Consider the following 19,926-nt stretch of genomic DNA (forward strand, 5'->3'; position numbering starts at 1 on the left):
TGCCAGCAAAGCTGCTGCAGCATGTGCTCCTCTCTCTGTGGTCCTCTCAGGAGTCTGCTTCAGCACAGGTTTCCCATGCAAACACAGCTAAGAAAAAACATCAAGGTCTACTCTATGCCTGAGTGTGGTAATGAGCATATTTCACCCACCACATTGCACAGGTTCAGCTTCTCAGTAAATGAGTTCAATTCTTAAGTGGCCATGAATGTTGAGTTCCTCACGCAGGTATAGTAAAAAAAAAATCCATAGCAAGTAAAACTGAAATAAAAAATACTGAGGTTCTAGTCTATAATTATGACTAGAGAACCATAGAAATTGGACTAAGTGGAAGAAAATATTGACAGTAATTTATCCAAAGTGATGCATTTCTGTCTCTGGTTAGTGTAAAAAGAAAATGTATGTAGATGTATAAATATACAGATAAACATGTAATATTTACCCAGACTAAAAAGTGAAGCTAGTGGACTTAAAAGTTAGAAAAATACACACTGAACTCCTTTTAGGCCACAACCAGAGCTTAGCAACATCCAGCTGAGCTTTTGTTCCTGTGCTTATTACGCTTTCTCTTCAAAGTACCTTGGTAATTATACTTTCTTCTATGGCCTTTTCCACACTCACACAAAACTACTAAAAGCTAAAGAGAAAGGAGATACTATGAAACTAAAACTTATCCATTCTTTTCAACAAATCCAGGTGCCCTTCATCTGGCTGTGGTTGGTGCTGGATAAAAGAAGCCTGATGAAACCTTGCACTGAAAGTACTGCAGTGGATACTTTGCATCAGAGAGCTTCTTCTCAATTTTTCAATATGGTTTACCACAAACAGCTGCAGTTCTGCTGGATGACTTCTTCACTGTTATCTCTAACTTCCCCATAGAAATACATCTAGGAGTATACTTTTTTTTTTCCCTGACTATGACCTGATTTCAAAACAGGTATGTCCTTACTGCATACTGTTAAATTAGTATTATATAATTTACTTCAAATCTTTAAAATATTATTCCTGAACTAAAGTAAATTATTTATAACATAACAAAGTACCTCTCAGTGAGAGGAAGGTGTTACAGATAGCATAGTCAGTTACTTCAGCAGCTTACTGCAGATTTTGCCATGTTTAACTGTGATTGCTTAATTGCCAAAGATCTAGATGGCACACAAAAGTCTTTATTCACGGTCTGGCAAACTCTGTTCATCAAAACCAGAAGTGTTGCAAAGCTTAGCCAGAAGGCAAGGTTTTATCTATATTTAAGAGATGGTTCTAGTCTTTCCTGCAAGAAGAAATGAGTCTGAATAGCCTAAAAGAAATGAGGATTACAGTTAAAAACCCCCACCAACATTCATATTTGTACAGCAACTTTCAGTGTATTTGCTTAAAATACCAAATTAAAAAGTAAAACAAAACATAATTTTAGTTGCATGTAGTTACAAGAGTTTATTTTGAACTCTAGCCAGTTCTGTAATACCTAATATACCAAGTGTAATATAAGAATAGCTAGGCATGATAGCACAGTGCTGAGCATTTATTTTGGCACTGGAGCTTTTTCCTTGTGGGTAGGGTTGGGGAAGAGGTCACACAGTTGTCAGTGGTCCCTCTTCCACAGCCATCAGGATTCTGCAGCATCACCTAGCTATGGCAGGACTATTCAGACACAGCTCAGGTGGCAGTGTTAGCTGCCCCACACCACTGAACCCAGCCTCCTGCAGGCTCCCAATGAAAGCACTCAGGAGCCCAGCTGGCTGAGAATCTCAGCATCCCCTTCCCTCATGCTCCACACCCAATATTCTAACCTTCTCTGGGTCCCAGCCACCAACCTCCAGCACATTTTTTTCCTATCTATCTCAATGCACAGGCCCACAATGTCCTCCCTCTGATCTATTGTTGCTTGACATGCTGTTCTGTTATAGAAGTAGCACTGGCAACAAGGTGCTTCTACACAGCTATATTCTGGGAGCCATTTTTAACCATTCCACAGGAAATGTGATGTTCTCTCCCCATTAATAATGTTAGGATATTAGAATGCAATGTGAAGGGTCAGTATGTGTAGTGCATGAATAGCCTGGCTAACGATTTTCATGTCAAGGTAACAGGACAGCAGCAGATGCTGGAATACTTGCCTCCATTTTTCCCCACAGTTCGGAAACACCTCCAGAAGGTCCGAAGAAAAGAGGCCCTGTTATGAGGGGTGGCTTGGACAAAGCTGAACTCACGGAACAAGATGTGTGTTCCTTGCCGCACGCTGTTAAAACTGTGGACAGAAAGTCAAAACAACAATGTTAGAAAGCTGAACCAACATGAATATTCTGGGAACAACTAGAACAGCAGCAAGAAAACCACTGGCCATTACATTTTGTGAAACCAAATCTCCAAAGTTTATACCCATCTGTTCTCTAGAGAGAAAACTATTTGCAAAAACCACACACTGAATTTTAATTATAGGAATTAGAGGTTTGTGAAAGTAAAATTGATTCTAAAGAATCCCAGCAAGAAGTGTCCAAGACCCACTTATTTAAAAACAATCCATTGGAAAATGGCTTGCCAAGAGTAACTGTTGTTTATTTGACCAGAAGATGCCCTTTCTTTTAGTACCTTTGAACTTCACTGCTGTTTACATTACAGTTTTCTTTAAAGCCACAAAAAAATCCTCTTTAAGAGAAGCTTCAAGGTATCATTTCTAGGTTACTGAAAATTGACTATTGGATAAAATTTACTGCAGTTGTGATGAAAAGCTGATTGACACACCACTAAACAACCATTTGCACTAATGCATTTTGAAAAACGTAGTTGGTCATTATGATGAATCTTCAATTCAACACTCATGTTTTTGTATTTTAGTATAAATTTCTAAAATATGAGTTGTAAGCACTTTAGGCTAACTTATTATAGCAAACATTTGTCTTACAAAGGTTTCTCTGAAGTGCAAGAGGTTCTCCTTTGGGCATGGTAAAGCTCAACATACAAGAACAAAAGAAATGCAAATACAAACATTATATACCAAAAGGTATAATGACAGGGTTGCCTCAAAGATAGATTTTGTGCATTTCACTTGGCATCATGCAAGTGGGACAAAGCTTTGAAACACTCCAGAGAGATCATTAAAACATTCACTTGGGACAGCAGCTTAACTCTCCCTCATAGATGAGAATTAATGAAAAGATACAAGTTTACTTTCATCACAGCAGATCCTCTCCAAAAGTAGCATCTCTGAAACAGACAAAATCTGGTGGTCAGTGTGAACCCTCTCAGTCTGCAATTTTAAATCACCTCTTTTAATATAAAGACTTTAAATCACTTTATCCTTCATAATACAGAAAAGGGTCTCACATTTGAAAGAGAATTATTCCACACAGACTTCAGCAAAATTTGAGTCATGTAACAACTGGGTGTGGGTGTGGTGTGTGTGTGGAGAGAAGCCATTCAGTTTTTACAAAAGGAATCACCATTTCTCATTTTTAATATCCTGGTTCTCAAACATATGTGAGCAAAGAGAATCTGTTGTCATGTGTTGAAAGGTAGTACAGAACATAGTTTCTAGCCCCCCTACCCAAAAGGAAATGTAAATAAAATAAGTACAATCGCCTTATGATTAAGAAACACTCATGACATTTGAATCCTGGAATCAGGAATATTCTTCCTGTAAATATCATGGACACATACAGTATTTCATATTTATGAAACCTTATTCATGCAAAGTAAAGCACAACCATTGTCTCAAGAGATTAAAGTAAATAAATAAATCATGTGCTGGATCCAAATACGCCAAAATTACATGACTATCATTGCAAGCAAAGAGTGTTCGTTACAAAGTGCTGTCACTCACTGCCTTAGAGTGAACAAGTTCAGAGTAAGGTAAAGTAACTTGCAAAAAGTCCCACAAGATGCCTGTGACAAAACTGGAAATGGAATTTCAGATCTTCTCATCCCAAACCACAGCCTGTATGACTTCTTTCATTTCTGATCTGCATTGTTTCACTGATGAAAGACTGATGGACAAAAGAAGCATACAGATGAAAAAGAAGAAAGTTGGTGTAACAGAAGAAGTCAGCTTTCAGAAAGAAAACACACACAAGGGAGACATTTTGGAAGAGAAAGAAAATGAAGGCACAATGACACAATGAAATGCACCAAATTATGCTGCTCAGAACATCTACAGAACATGCAAATTTTGGAAGCAGATTTTGGAAGCACAATTGTAATGGAAAGGTCCAGACATGAAGCCAACATACTATTAATTCACAGGAGACAGCCCCACTATATTGCTCCTTATTTCTAATAAGCAAAAACTCTAGTCACTCACTTTTTCAGCATGGGATAGCTTTAAACCTACCAGGCAGAAGGGTATGATATCATTTGTTGCTTACTCAGTTAAAAGAGTGGGTGGATATGCTGGAACATCAGCACACCTGGTCGTGCTGACAGCCAAGTGCCGCCAGCAAGTTGAGTAAAGGAGGATTTTGTTTAACTATACAATGGAAGGATTTTCCCCCAAAAGCTCAAGATTGCAAGCCTGGGAGTCAGAATTTTATCCCAGTTAAGATGCTACATTTCAGACACCCTATACTTAGATTCCTTTTAAGTAGTAAAAGTTCAGCTCAAAGGAATCAGCCCATGATGGAGCTATCCAGCAAGCAGCCCAATGACAAATCTATTCTCAGATAGGGTCAAGATCACTACAAGGGACAGGAACACTATATATTTTGAATAAACTATATATGTTGCAATTCCTAGATCATGGGCAGATGGCCACTACCAAAATAACTTGGCCATCTTTTTTTTAACAGCTGCCCAGAGATGAAGATACCATTAATGTGGCAATCTTACAGGTAAACATTTCTAGAAGAAAGAAAAATTATGACGACCCAAAGTTGTTACATGTATTCCAACAGTAAGTAGGGCATATGACCCACACCTTACCTTGATTTTTATACATGCAAACAGATGTTTTTCCCAATATCTTTTGAATGCAGAAATGAAATAAGCTGCACTCAGAGGAATGGCTTAAGCAAGATATCAACAATAAAGGAGCAAATTTCACCATTAAGCTCAATCATTCTCAGCAAGTTGAACAGCTGCTGAGATTCTTCCCTTAGGATTGCTCAGTCTTCCCTCTATCTGTCCTCCTCTCAGTGAACAGCTCATACTGTTACCAAAGTTAAGTGGCCAGAACTTTTCAGCACATTTGAAGAATAAAGACTTAGGAAAAAAACAGGGTACTTCAACAAGTTATTACTTTGTCCTCAATCATTTAGAAATGGGTTTGGGAACCCAGAAGTAGGGAAAACAATTTTTCACTTCTCTGGTTAATTGCTCTTTTTCCTCTTTCAGGCATTTAAAGTGTAGCCATCTGCAAGAGATTCCTTCTAGAAGAAAGCTTTCAACAACTGTGCTAGTCTCCAAGCCTCCTATTGCAAACCTAATGATTGCTTCAGTCCTCTACCAGTAAATAGAGTAGGAAAATTAGAAGACTAACAACAGTTATTAATGATGTGATTTTATTTGTCTTGCTGAAACCAAGACTACAAATTGAATTCAATGTTCATTAGTTAACACCAGTTTACTGTGAGCACTCATATTTCACACAAGAATTGTTAGGCAACTGGATACTCTGTTAACAAAACAGCTTTTTCCATTCACTTGTGAGAAAATCCTGAAGAAAGACGAGAGAAGAATAAAGCAAGGTTCTCAGCTGATGGGGATATTTAAAGAAATTCTTACAGTAGGGGCTTCAGGATGCTTTCTCACTCCTTTCCTTTCCGTGCCCCAGAGCAGCCAAACCCCAGAACAGTCTCCTCCACCACCACTGCTAAGAGGGCTGCATCTGGCAGCACACCCAGGCTAATCTTATGGGATGGCACATACACGTGAACGGAAGAAAAAAGATTTGGGAGGAGACTGTGATAAAACAGCCACAGCTCTCAAAAATGGCTGTGCTGGGAATCCTAGCACTCAGGTGCCGCTTCTCTGAACAGAGCAGCTTTCATAAGGCTTTGTCTTCTTGTGTATTTACTTTTCGGCAACCTGCCAGAGTCCAGAAACTTTCAAGCACTCTTTTCAAACCTTTGGACTTCTAAATAGATTGTAAAAGTCCCAGGATACTATGGTAACATCTCAATTGAAACCCATTGCAGCAGTTAGCCTCTGCCTGCTGAACTCAGGCAAAGCCAAATACGCACAATGCAGAGTCCCAAGTCCTCGAGAAGGATAGAAGAGCTTGCCAGGACCCTGCTGTCCCCCTAGCAGGTACCACCTTTGGTTACCATGCAAAGAGCTGAACAAGTTCACAGGACCCCTCCTCTACCAAGTGGAAAACAAGGGATAATGACCATATTTCCTTAATTGACAGCATTACTGCTTGCACTTTCGATCAAGAGTATGATGAAGAAAAAATTTTGAAGGCTTCTTGAGCATAAACCACTTACACACTCCCCCACACACCCTTCTCTTGCCAGCTGCATAAGTGTCTAAGCCATTAAAACAGAGTTGAGTGTCTCAAGCAAAAATAAGTTAGCCTCAAATGCAAAGCTGCTGTCAGAGGCTATGTTTAGTCTGACTGAAAGGTCTGTAGAGAAAAGCAGTGCAGAGGATTTGATGTCAACATCATGGGCATCCCAGGATTTGTTTTTCTTGACACATGCCCTGGACTACTTCAATTTAGTCCCATTGACTGAATGCTCATTTGCAGAAGGAACACATCTTCCGGTTGAGCCCAACCTGAAAGGAGCCAGAGCTCCAAGACTGTTTCACTGTGTGAACTAAAGCACAGTAAGTAGGGATAACCAGGAGTATTAGGATTAAAGACTATGCTACAATGGGTAACAAATAACTAGCTCTAGCAATAGAAAATACTGAAATGCAAAAGACTTTACAAAACAGGAAATTTCTATTGTTAAATAACGCATCCACAACAAAAAAGCATCCCCAAATAACCAACTGCACTTAGCCTAAGGCTATGCTCTGAGATAGTAAAGTGAGGTTTACCTTGCCTAGAAGGAACCCTGAGAGGGAACACTTAAAGCTGGAGGCATAACTGGGTAAAAAAAAAAAAAATCACCGTCATAGTGATTAGATTATTGCTGTATGAATGTACTTTAAGATCATTTTATTCTTCACCTCTTGGTTTAAGACTACTACAATATTTGCAATATTCAGATGAATCACTGGACTGCTTTTTTAGCTATCCCCCTTGGAAAGTAGAGTAGGACTATGAGCATTCCTCAATTCAAAGCCATTGTTTCAAGTGCTTTTTTAAATTCCACACATCTTAAAACTTGGGACACTGAGGTCAGCCTCAAGGAAACCACCATCTCCCTCTAACGAAATTAGCAGTGCTTTTTAGGCATTTCCTTGGAAATGTGTTAAGACAAAACAGATGCTGTAAGTTATTCCTGATGACTGGCTTTAAGGGAAATAATCGTTTTTTTTAACAACTAGGCAGATAGGAAATCATTAACATAAAAAAATTTTGGCAAGATTGGGTGATATAAGACTGCAAACACAGAGACTGGATCTTTTGAGATCCTTCCTGTCTCATGCACTCAAGATTACTTCAGCTGAAGGGTGTGGAAAGAGGGAAAGAAGTGACAAATTTTAATTATCTGTTTTCAGACTACTTGATATAGGATAGAAATCTCTGTATTCGTGGCAGACTTAATGCAGGTGGTACAAAGATTATCCCACGTACTGGGATGAAGGAAATGAACCACAGCACCTGTGACAAAGCTCAGAGTAGGCAGTGAACAAGCTTTCTTATGTTGCTTTGTAGCAAATCAAACCCTCTGAGACCAGTTTACAGATTCTGGAGAAGGAAAGGATTAAAGGAGTTGCTGCGCTTGCTTGTTATTACCCAGAAAGCCTTTATCTTTTTTTAGAGTCCCTCTCCCTTAATTTTTCATATGCTAGGTCAGTAATTTAACACCTCAAGCCTTGGAAATCCCAAGCTAAAATGACCACACTGTATTGAATTAGTAGCCCAGGATTAAAAAAAAAAATAAATTAAAAGGCAAATGGGGAGGGGTGGGGACGTGGGAATCTTTAAAAACAGAGGCCTTTTGATCAGAGCAGCATCCTGCAGTTTGCTGTAACTCAAGCTGACCATTCTTACATGGCAGGAATTAAGGACTCCCCCTGCCAGGCAGGGCCCTATTAAAACACAATAGCTGTTTGAAAAGGGTAAGCAAGCTGATATGGATATAATAGGCCACATATTGGGGCCCCTTTCTACGGTGAAATAAAGCTTCTTCTTAGAATTATGAGCTGGGAAGCTCAGCATTCAGGAAGACGGGAAAGGGCATACAATGAAAGACCATAAATAGCCCTGCAGAAGCCCTCCAAGGTGCTTAAGGGAAAAGTAAAGAAGCCTTCACAGATAAGCATCAATCACCCATGACCAGCTCTTTCAGTCTGATCAGGTGCAATTTCAAACTACATGGTGCTTCAGTGAGTCTGGAGAGGTCTTGCTGGTATAAACAGAGATTTTTTACAGTAGGAAACTGTGTAAGTTGCATACCACAGGAATGGCTGCATGAACACCATTATAACTAGCTTTTATGGAGAAGACTGTAAGTTGCTACCCAGCTTCCCTCAAAAAACCCTGGTTTTTTCTGCCCAAACCTAAACTAAATACATAAATAAAAAACCAATCCAAAATTATGACTACACCAGGAAAACTGATAACTCTCCAGCTAATCTATTTAGTATTTGTTCAAGTAGTCCAACTTGGCATTTTGGGGCAAGAAGAAAATTCCTTCTGAACTGCTCTATAACTCTCTATATTCTGAGGGTATGGGAGCAAGTCCTCTGTTAGCTTCATTATCATACACCATGATCTCTATTCTTTGGCTTCCTTTATTAACCAATGATTATTTCTGTCCTCACTGTTGTGTTGTGGAATTCATTCACTAGATTTAAGATGCCACAGAAACCATACCATGAATCTGTGCTAAGGGTGACAGGATGGCACAAAGATGAAAAACACTATTAAAAACACAAGCCACACAAGGTAGTACTCTGATTTCCTCTTATCTAACACTTCAGAAAGTAGCTATGGAATTGACATCGGCTGGAGATGGATTTTGATACCAAAGCATAAATGTCCACCAAAGGAGGAGTATAGATTTGAAAATTATTGAGGAACTGCACCCATCTTGAACTCCTGAGATCAAAGTAAAACACCATGTAAAAGCAAATTGACTTTGCAGAAAGTTGAGGCCAAAGCATAAGTACAAGTAAGGGCCTGCTTGCTCCATTCTGCATGAATTCTCCTGATGTAAGACAGTTCCATGTTTAATAAACTAGACTTTTAGTTATTTTAAAAGGTAGCAGCCCAATCATGTTATGGCTGTGGTGACGCACAAAATACTGAAATATAACTGAATACCTGTTCCAAAGAGATTCGACACTGGTGCCATGCAAACAGATTCCCTATTTGCTCATTTCAGCCTTCCTTTGACTGGAGAAATTCAGAGGAAGAAATTTACAACTGGTACTCTGTCATCCAATTCAGTTGCCTTGGCAAGGACTATAGCATATCAAAGACTGAGCAGCTTCCAATATTTTCATCATGGCAACAAGTGAACCTTGTCAAAATTCCCTAATATAGATGAAGTTAGATCATTTGACATTAATGCTAACTCTGCATTTGGAGATTGCTTAGCTAAACCACTTTGTGCTCATTACAAGTTCTTGGCTACAGTGTTGACCAGCTACAGTTTGTTTAATTCACTTGAAGATACACAATAATATTAAATTTGCAGGACATGGTTATTGCAACTCACTAAAGCTAATGTATTCTGGGATCTGTATGGTTTCAACATAGCACTGCACAGAAAATCTCAGGTTCTCTGAAGACATGCAGATTTCAAGAAACTAGACTTTTTGCTTTTCTTGCTATTGTTTAGTGCTGTTTTTACAGAAAAGGAAGACAAACCATATTTCAAAAATGCATTTTTCAGGCTTACAAGACTTTTGGTGTTTGATATTACTGGAGATGCAGACATAGTTAAGGGATTTTATCCTGTAAAGGATAAGAAATCCTATTTTGGGATCTTATCAGATTCCATTGCTGCAAACATTTGCTGATTTTTACAGTTTGGCATACCTAATGTAAAAAAAAAATTCCATCTGTTGGTCTTGTCCACAAGGGAACACATATATTAGGGAACACATCCTCTTAGCATAGCAATTAGAAATGTTCCTCAAGGTTTTCTGTGATTCCTCAACATTTTGCAGCCTAAGAACAAATACAAAAGTCCTTCCAACAACAGAAAACTGGGAAAAAAACCCAAACCAACAACAGAAAACCAAACCCCAAATTCAATTTGGATCCATCTTTCCTTAAAGGTATTTCTGGAAGAAATAAAGTGTTCCTTAAACTTACACTACTTGATTCCAATTTAATAGGAAGCCTTATAGGGTTAGACAGATGTAAGCCAAGAACTCTAAAACTGATGTCCTATATACATGAAGTAGCCTAGACCCATGCCAAAGTGCTTCATTAAAACAAGAACTAAACCATGTGAGTTAGTACCACAGAGAGAGGTACTACTATTCATGAAGTTACCATGTATCCAACACTGGTACTCTTATTGCTGAAAACATCAAAAGCTTTATTGGAGGAAATCATATGTTAAAAAGAAAATATTGCTAACAGAAAATTATAAAACTATGCCTTTCATTCTTAAGAGTAATTTTTAAACTCCCACATACAATATGGGGAAAAACACCATGTACCAAATTTTCTATGCTGCTATGTTTTTCCAAAGCTGCTGTTCTTGAGTGCATTTCTACTGAATTCCAGTTCCCAATTTCATATTACTAAAACAGTTTCCTTCAAAACACTTTGAGAAACTGCAGGAAATCCAATCTTTCAAGCAGGTGACCAAGCATGAGGTGAGATTACTGCTTTATATACACATTGCAGACTGTATGCAAAAGACTGTAAGTAATCCCACTACATCTGTGGGGGATATATCATTATTTATGTTTCTCATCTCTTCCTATATATTCCAACAGTGACTCAGCAAGCACAACTGAGCAATTTTCCAGAATGATGGGGAAAGTTGCTGATCAAACGGTTATATCAGCATTGAATATCTAATTTGCATCACAGCAAACTCTACTACAGACCTTTTCTCAGTGGAAGATGGACAATATAAGATTTCCAGAGCTCCCCAATATTGACTTGAGGGCCCTTGCACTTCTGCAAGGATAGAAACAAAACCACAACAGAGATGCATGATAAGAAATGCAAGAACAGGGCAGGAACCAGCCAATATCACAGATATAAAATTAAAAAAAATAGCAGACTGATGGAGAAAGTAAAAATAAACAGAAGACTCTGTGACATCCCAGGAATGCACATTGATGTGTGATGCACACTGTCAGCTCCTGTCCAGCCTTTCATCCACCAGTATCCCCAAGGCCTTCTTGGCAGGGCTGCTCTCAATCTGTCCATCCCTCAGCCTGTATAAGTTCATACATTTGAAGTCACAAAAGCCTGATCCTAACTCCCAGCTGGTACCATATACTTCTCCAATTTTGTACTAGTAATATCAGCAACTATGATGAAAAACAATAAAAAAATTGCAAGCATAAACGAGAGTTTTACTAGAGTTAAAAACTAAAGCTAGAGAGAAGATAGTACATTCAACCCTAGCACATAGAAAAGGTGCAAAGTTAACTCAGATATATATCGTCTTGATGCTTGTACCATTTGCCACATTCCTGGACTCTGGCTTTTGGGAAATTTCTTTCCAGTTTTATTAGCTATCCACGCCACCTGTATGCAGTTGGCTTTGATCAAAAGGAAGCTCAATTTCATGGCACATGTGTTGCATTTCAACCTTCAAGGCTGTAAGAAAAAATAAAATATACCAAATTTCATAAGGTCTCCATAAAGTAGTCAGCCAACTCTTGCTGCAGCTATTCTGAAAAAGACCACAAGTAAGTATGTAATTTCCATGATGTGAAGGAATAGGAAAGAAGTGGGCAAAGACTGCACTGCTACTCCTGTGGGTCTATACTAGGAGCATCATAATCTGATCACACTGCACACGGAAACTGTGATTACCTCTCTTCAAAGAGCAAGAGCATAGTGCAGGTCAAGTCAGTATGTAAGCGCAGACATCATGGATAACTACCCTGTGCTGACAAGATGCTGATATCCAGTATTAACATTCATATGCTTTGGCAAATCCTGCAGATTCTTTTGTCACCAAACAGTATGAGAAGTTTCTTATGTGGAGTATATTACCACATAGAGCATCACTGGTAAATACTTTCTTTTAAGTTCAGTTCTGCTACTGCTTTGCTACAATTGTTCCAAGATAATCCTGTTTACAAAAAAGATTTTTTACCTTTTCATCCCCCTTGTATTTCTTTGCAAGGGACGCATCTGAATATCCACTCATTTGTAAGATTCTCAATTGTAAGGTAAGACAATACGACCTTTTCTAATATATTGGCAACATGTACAAACTACAGTGGGAATTGTGTTATTGAGATTAATATATGCATTTTTCCAGCTGTTTACTCAACAGCAATTATCCCAATCAGCATATTTGTCAGGTTAGGACTTGCTGCAATGTTTGTTACAGAGAAATGACTCTGGGAAAATCGGGAGTTCATAGATCTTGGCTGCCATATCAAAATCCCAATGCTGTTTCTCCCATAAAGGAATTCTATAATAAAAACATAGCGTGACAGATACACAGGTACCAGACAAAATTCACATAATTTAAATGTCATATAGAGTTATCCACAACCCCCAGATCTTCCATAGCTCTCATACAAAACACATACCCCATGCACAATGGGCAGGAGGTACTGAAATCCCATTTCTAAGGTGGGCTGGAAAAATTCAATTACAAGAGAGTTTGCCCTTCTGACAATGCTTCTCTGTAGAGGTGAGACTGGAAGGCAACAAAGGGACTAACAGAAAGGCTTTGTGTCCATTAGCAACACTCTTAGTGGAGAAATATGCAATTACTGTAGGTTCCCCAGAAAGATTTATCAACAAATTCAGTCCTGCAAATCCATTGTAGTCTGTGGAGAGACACTTTCAAAATGTTTCTTTCACAGCAACTTATACACATTAACTGCAAAACCTCCTCAGAGCTTCTGGCACAAGTGCTGTGTCTGAGTTCATATATTCACTCTCTTTCCACTGATAACTGAAGAGCAAAGGAGCGGCAGACAGCAGTCATAGGCAGTGCCCCAGGGGTCAAGGAATCCCACGTAAAAGCCTGTCAGGAACCATCAAGCACATTATCCCAGCTGAGATTTGCAGCCCAAAGGGGTGCAGCACAGCTAGGTCATTGACAGCAGCAGCTTGATACTGATCACATGGCTCCGTGCAGTCTTGCATTGAATGGCATCATTTTATCTTTTTCTCTCCATAGCGGAAAACATGTAGGAATCAGGACAGTATTTGAACAACACATGAAATGTTGTGGGTTTTTTTGCAATTGCTCAGAAGATTATATCAGAGAGAATATCAATATTTTAGGTAATATCCTAAGAGTATTAATATCTCACAAATACTACTGATTTGCCCAAAACACAAAGAACTAACACTAAAAAACCCCAACAACCAATGCCCCTCCCCCAAACAGTTGTACTGAAAAATTCAAATGAATGGCTTCATCTCTCAGAAGGGGAATCTGGCACAACTTGTCAAAGCCCTAAGGACCTTCTCACTACTGTTTTTGCTGTTTGTACTGTAATTGTACAAAGTACAGAGTCGACATTCTACAACTCTAGGTGCTGTAAAGTACATGCACTACAATATCACTTCTGTCTTGAAGAGCTTAGACTATCCTTGCAAACAAGACAAAACAAGTTACTCTGAAAAGAGGAAAGATGCAGAGCAGATGACAGCAAGATGATGACGGTGATAAGGCCTACATACACAGATGCAAAGAAAAAAGAAAATTGATGGCTCTAAGCTAACTCTAAGAATCTCTCCTTTTCATAATCAGATAATTCAGCTTATTTCCAGTTGCCAATTAAGGTTGCCTTCAGTGAGTGGCTTAGTTCTCATGGTCATCCCATCTGTCTTGTTCCTGGCCCTTCCCCCCTGCCCTCCTCCCCCAAGGGTATTGAGACATTTTTAAAGAGAAGGACATTGTTTACTCTACAGATTTATTTCTGTTAAGTTGTACAGCAATAAAGGACTGAACATGCCAAAAGTTTGTCTGATACCAAAGCCTGTGTCTATTGCCAGAGAAAGCCAAAGGAGCAGTATCACATTTGTCCCTAAGGAAAGAGTTGAACAAATCATTCCAGCCAATCCAGACAGCAAGAGAAAATGAGGTACATTCATTGCTAGAAGTTGATACTTCTCACCATGATAACATCTTCCTTCCCAAGGATCCCAAGCTATATAGCACTGTCAGTCTTGTTACTAGGAACAAAGCAAATGTTCCTTCCTGTAAAACAAGGCTCTACACAGTGCTGAGCTGGTATTTTGAATTGCCAGGCACAAAACAGATCTAAAAGCTGTATCTGACCCTCAACCCTGTCACACACACCACAGATACCTCCTCAGATAAATACTCTTAAACTGTCACATAAGATCCAGCAGGAGCGTTCAAATTAGAGCCAGCAGAAACACTTTTTAGAGGAAAAGGGGATCTCAGCCATCAGTTTGCAGAGTCCAGTGGAAGCAGTGCTACATCTACAAGCCAAAAGTAAGAGTTTTTTCTCAGTCACGCTCCAGCTAGCAGGTGGTCAAGACATATTTCGCCAGAAACAAAAGAAAAGATGAACTGTTTTGTGACAAGAATATAGACTCAAAAAAATAAAAAAGTCCATTCTCTTGTCTCCAGTTCACTTGTGTTTGATTTATCAAACAAACAAAGTTATGGAAAAACAGTTTCCTAACCAAGGTAAGTTACAACTGGTTATTATTTCTGAGCTTTCCAAAGAGTCTTGAACAGAGCAGCACATCTACCTGCATGCTGGAAGAGAAAGTTTCAAGCAAAGGGTTAGCTTACAAGAAAAGTAAAATGTACTAGTAGGAAGTCTCTTAATCTGTTTGTTTTTTTCTTGCTGGTTCTTTAAGCTGAAATGAAAAAAAGACACAGACCCTTTTAAGAGCCCAGAAAATATAAAATGGGATGCTATGCACATTCCCTCTGCGTGATCAAATGCATTAGAATGAGGGCCCTGTTTTTCTTCAGTATAGAAGAGATCAAGAAAACAGGATGATAAATAATGTATAGGGGGAACATGTTCCTTTAAGATATGTTGGCACAGACATCAGGCTGGAAGTAGCAAAGCAGCATTAGTGTGTAATTACACAGAGGGTTTTCAAGAGTCTGCATTTCATGAAGACTCAAGAGCAGAGCTGAGATTTCTCAAGCTTGTAATGAACAAATACCAGTAGCATTTCAGCATATCTATAAAGTCAAGATTAGTCCTAAGAGAGGCATAATTTTACTTGTTTAACTAAAAGATGTGGATTAATTGGCAGAGGGGTGATTGATTCCTGTTCCTGTAAGGGTCAGGAGTGAGCCAGATGAGGGAAGCCTCAAGGTACTCCCAGGATTGAAAGCAGATGTCCACATGACTGGAACAAATGAACACTGGAATAAAGTGGGAGAAAAAACTATCCTTGAAGACTAAAACTATTCTGGAAGGAAAACTGTAGAGATCAAGGTTAGTCCTCTGCAATCAGCAATCACAGTGCTAGATGGTGGAGAGCAGTGAAATACATACCCAATTCTGTTTCTTAGAAAAAACTGAAATACTCATTGCCAGCAAAACACTTTCTGCTTGATCCATACAGAACTAAATGACTGCATAATTTTCAATTCTGAAATTTCACTCAGGTATGCTAAGTCCCAACAAACTTTTCTTAATTACCAAAAAAACCCAAGTTGTTGCAACTGGCTCAAAGACTTGAACTGACATGGTAAAGTGGGGCATTGCAATGCATGATGGAAATGCCATCAGGTTGCTCTTCAGCAGTGAATCCAGCAGAGAGGTCCATGGAACACCACTACATTGAGAGGTATGCCCTCTGAAAGGAGTTTGGAAAATATCTAATACCTGTCCTTGACAGATTAATTTAATTTCTGAAAAGTTACAGAAGTCATTCTTTTACACCATAAAGACTTTAAAAAAAAAATTTACTTGTTTGGGCCTGCCAAACTGCCTGCTAGCTTTCTAAACCTGGGCTTGGTCTCTAATTTTAAGTCAGTATAAATAGGGAAAAGACAATTTTAAAAACTGGACATCCTAATACCAAGTCCCTTCATCTCAGATCTGCAGCATACTTCAAAATATGTCCATTCCAATCCTCTCTTTCAGAAAAAAATGGATTATGGAAAACACTAGGACAGTGTCCACAAACCTTCTGGAATCTCACAAGTTATCTTTGAGCTTGAAGATGCTGAGACTTGAAGATCAAGTTTATTTGCTTGGGAAAGAAGTGTAGCCTTCAAAGCACAGCAGGAACAAACATTGAGTGGATGAACAGAAATCTTCTGGGCAGTGAGGGCTCACCACTAAGCCCTGGGAGCCAGAACATATGACATTTTCATAATATGAAACTTCACATTCTACACTCATGTTGGCTATCATTTATTCTCCACTTTAAATGAAGAATCCCACATTTCAAATCTTCACAGCTCTCAAAATTACTAAGCTTGTTTGTGCTCTGGTATGGGGAGACATTTTCATCTGCTGAACTCCAGATATTTTAGAAAAGAAAAAGAAAAAAGGAGAACTACTAGTTCTGTATTAGAAAATGAATGATAAAGAATCCTTTTCCTACAGGAAATATATAATCCTATATTCCTAGATATATAATATATAATAGATAATATTATAATATATAATACAAAATAAATAAATAAATAAATAAATAAATAAATAAATGTATATATATATAGTCCTATAATCCTTTAATGAAATCAGAAACTCCACAAGACACTCACTGTGAACAAGAAAACACTGTAAAAATTGTATCTCTGAAAATAAATGGGAAAAACAGGATCTCCAGCACCTAAGTCAGTCTGAGGGTTTTGCTCTATGGTGATGGCTTTGTTCATTATAATGGTTTTGAACCACTACTTATTCTTTTAAAGGTAGAAGAGGAACAGGAAGTGAAAAGAAAGTGGTTATCACATCAAGATGAAGAAATACTACAGAGCATTTTGAACAGTTTCACTGTGTGAACAACCTCTTGCTCACCATTTAATTTTTGAAGTATATATATGATCAAAAGTTTAGAAAGGACAGAGAAGAGTCAATTTGAAATTAGATGCAAGCTAATCTGCAGAGATGCCTCAATGACAATTTCAGCAGGATATTTCAAAGCCACCTTGCCCTCAACTCCGGTAAAGAAATCCTGTTGCTGGGTGGAGGTCATTGTAATCCTGCTCTTTATCTTTCTTAAGCTCTTGTTTTCCAACTATTTGCTCAGCTGACTAATGTCAGTATTACTTTCTCTGGACAGCAAGCACATAGTTTTTCCCTCAATAATTTTCTTGCGAATTAGTAAGAAGAGACAGTGCTCATGTCCAGTACTTAAGGACTTACCCAGGTTTTAAGGGAAGAAGGGACATCCTATTAAAGCATTTAACAGAACAACAATCACACAAGGATACAAATGATTCAAATTCATACCCAAGGAAGAATGAGTGCTGCTGAAACCAGCAGCAGTCTGTGAAACAGTTTACTTTAGTATTTCTCAAGCAGTTTGATACTAACAGTCCTGACCAAGAGAAGCAGAATTTGGTTTTCCATGTTTTTAAATCACTGTTTCCCAGAGTGACTGCTTTCCACAAATCTTTGTAATAGAAGAGGTACTGAACTGTACAAAACTCACTACATTTCCAAAACACACTCAGGCAGCCCTTGACTAACCCAGTAAAAACCAGCATTCACAACATAACCAGCACATGTCCAGTTCCATTCTCCATGTATTCTGTCTGTTTCCAAAAGCCCTCCTCAGGCTGGCCCTATTGGCAGCATCCTGATGTACTTACTATTCAGTGAAGAACCTGGCAATGCCATACTGACTAATATCTTCTCTGTTCTCCAGCAGCTGACTCACTGCATCCTCCATGTATGTGAGGACATGTCGCTGAGCTGCAAATAAAAAACAGTAAGAGACAGAAGTTAGAATATAAGGGGCCTTCCCAGAGCCAGACAAGCCCAGCTGTGTGCCTTACACAAGACATCAAGCATCTGTTTCCTCAATTAGAGAGTGGAGGTTTCTTTCTCCCAGAAATAGATAGCAAAATTCATCACCTAAATCCTGCTTTCCTTCCTGGCTACACAGAGTTAGTCATTAACAGCACTGACCCTTTTTTAGAATCCCCTGAGATTTTGGTATTGAAGGAAGATAAGGAGTTGTGAGGCAGTTTCACTGGAAAATGCTTACTCCAGAGGAGTTCCTGTTCTCTGTTCTGGGCCATCTTTCCTACACAGATTGTCAATGCTGTTTTGATGGGGCTGTTGCAGAGCTTTAGGTATTCTTTACTTTCCCCTCTATACCAAAGCCAAGTAGCTTTAAGGTTGCTTTGTAAAGGTTTCCTCCTGAAGGTGCAAATAAAAGTACATCTGTTTCCAAACAAGCATCAGTGAATGTGGCAGGTGGGGAACAGGTCTGAATGCCAAGAGAGATTTATATTGCTCAACAGCCAGTCTCAAATAACTGCCTAGGCCAAACACAGGAGAATTTCAGAAATGGTGGATCTGCCAATGCTTCACCACAGAATGACACTCACTTATAAGACTCCTGAGCAAAGACAGTTTGGTGCAAGACAAACTGTTTTGCTGCTTCTACAGGGGGCAGACTGTACAAAACAAGCATTTGCCAGGGAGGAAGCAGCACAGATTTACCACTGAGCCCCTTTGATGTTTTTGGCTAGAAACCAAGCCAGAGCAACAAAGAGCCGAGTCTGAGGTGATGTGCCAGCCAGCAAGCAGTAGACTTTCCAAATCTACAAGTTCAACAATCAGAAGACAAGTTACAACGAACCCAGGAAAATCATTCCTAACCTGGAAAGTACACAAACCCTGTTCCCAAACCACACACCTCCATCCTAAACACGTATCCTACTGTACCTTTGCAAGTAGTGTCGTGTCCTAAAAAGAGCAGGAGAAAACCCTTAAGGAATATAGGAAAGGCAAGGGCTGTTCTTGCTCCTTGCCAATCTGCTCCAGACTTGGCAGAATCACCCCCTCACCAGCAACTGGCCAACCTCAGACCCACATCAATATTCTCTAAACCATTTTAATTTGTGTTTAATATCCTGGTAAGCATCAAGCCTGTGCCACTTGATACACAGCATGGAAGGCCCTTTCATCTTAGTGTGGGGTGGACTTCAAGAGAAGCCCGGAAATGATTATTCCCAGTGGATACAGTGATTAAAAGTATGCGTGAATATTGATTGCTATCAGGGGATTTCTCTGCCTAGAACACTTTTCAGGACAATAGTAAAATTGGTTAAGCACACCCTGGAAAATACCTTGCAGCTGATAGCAAAATGGTGAGCCAAAAGTTTAAAGATATTATCTGGCACTAAAAGATACAGGGCATAGCTTTATTTAATTATTTTAATGCAAAGGAATAAATTTAATTTATGTGAGTGGTTAAAGAAAAATAGCTCTGCGCACCTGTGTCCCCCGAGGGAAGAATGAGTCTGTGCAGCTCAGTCATAGGCTCAAGATAGCAACAACTGGGTAACTTTACTTCAGCCCATCCTTCCTCCCTCCTCCTGAAGCAGTCCATCTCACACTCAGCAATTGTCTCCCAAGGCCCCTCTTGAGGTGTCACATGTACCAGATTATGCCAGGAAATGGTACTAGCAGACAGATTTCCACTCAGCCTGCAATAAACTTCAGCTCAACTGCAAAACCATTCTCAACACTTTATGGGGAAGTGTATACTCCTTTCATAGAACAGTCCCTATCAAT

At 39.1% G+C, this 19,926-nt stretch overlaps 1 protein-coding gene across 1 annotated transcript in view; it reads right to left on the minus strand.

Moving 5' to 3' along the window:
• The window catches only part of CSTPP1 (centriolar satellite-associated tubulin polyglutamylase complex regulator 1), a 79,130-nt gene that overhangs the window by 52,212 nt on the left and 6,992 nt on the right, over positions 1-19,926 (minus strand). The window contains exons 2-3 of the mRNA XM_059474488.1: positions 17,991-18,093; positions 2,115-2,245 (exon numbers count right to left, since the gene is read on the minus strand). Coding sequence (XP_059330471.1) covers positions 2,115-2,245; positions 17,991-18,093 — 234 coding nt within the window. The remainder of the gene's footprint in view (positions 1-2,114; positions 2,246-17,990; positions 18,094-19,926) is intronic.

The sequence above is a fragment of the Ammospiza nelsoni genome, chromosome 6 (assembly GCF_027579445.1).
Source record: "Ammospiza nelsoni isolate bAmmNel1 chromosome 6, bAmmNel1.pri, whole genome shotgun sequence".
Lineage (NCBI taxonomy): Eukaryota > Metazoa > Chordata > Aves > Passeriformes > Passerellidae > Ammospiza > Ammospiza nelsoni.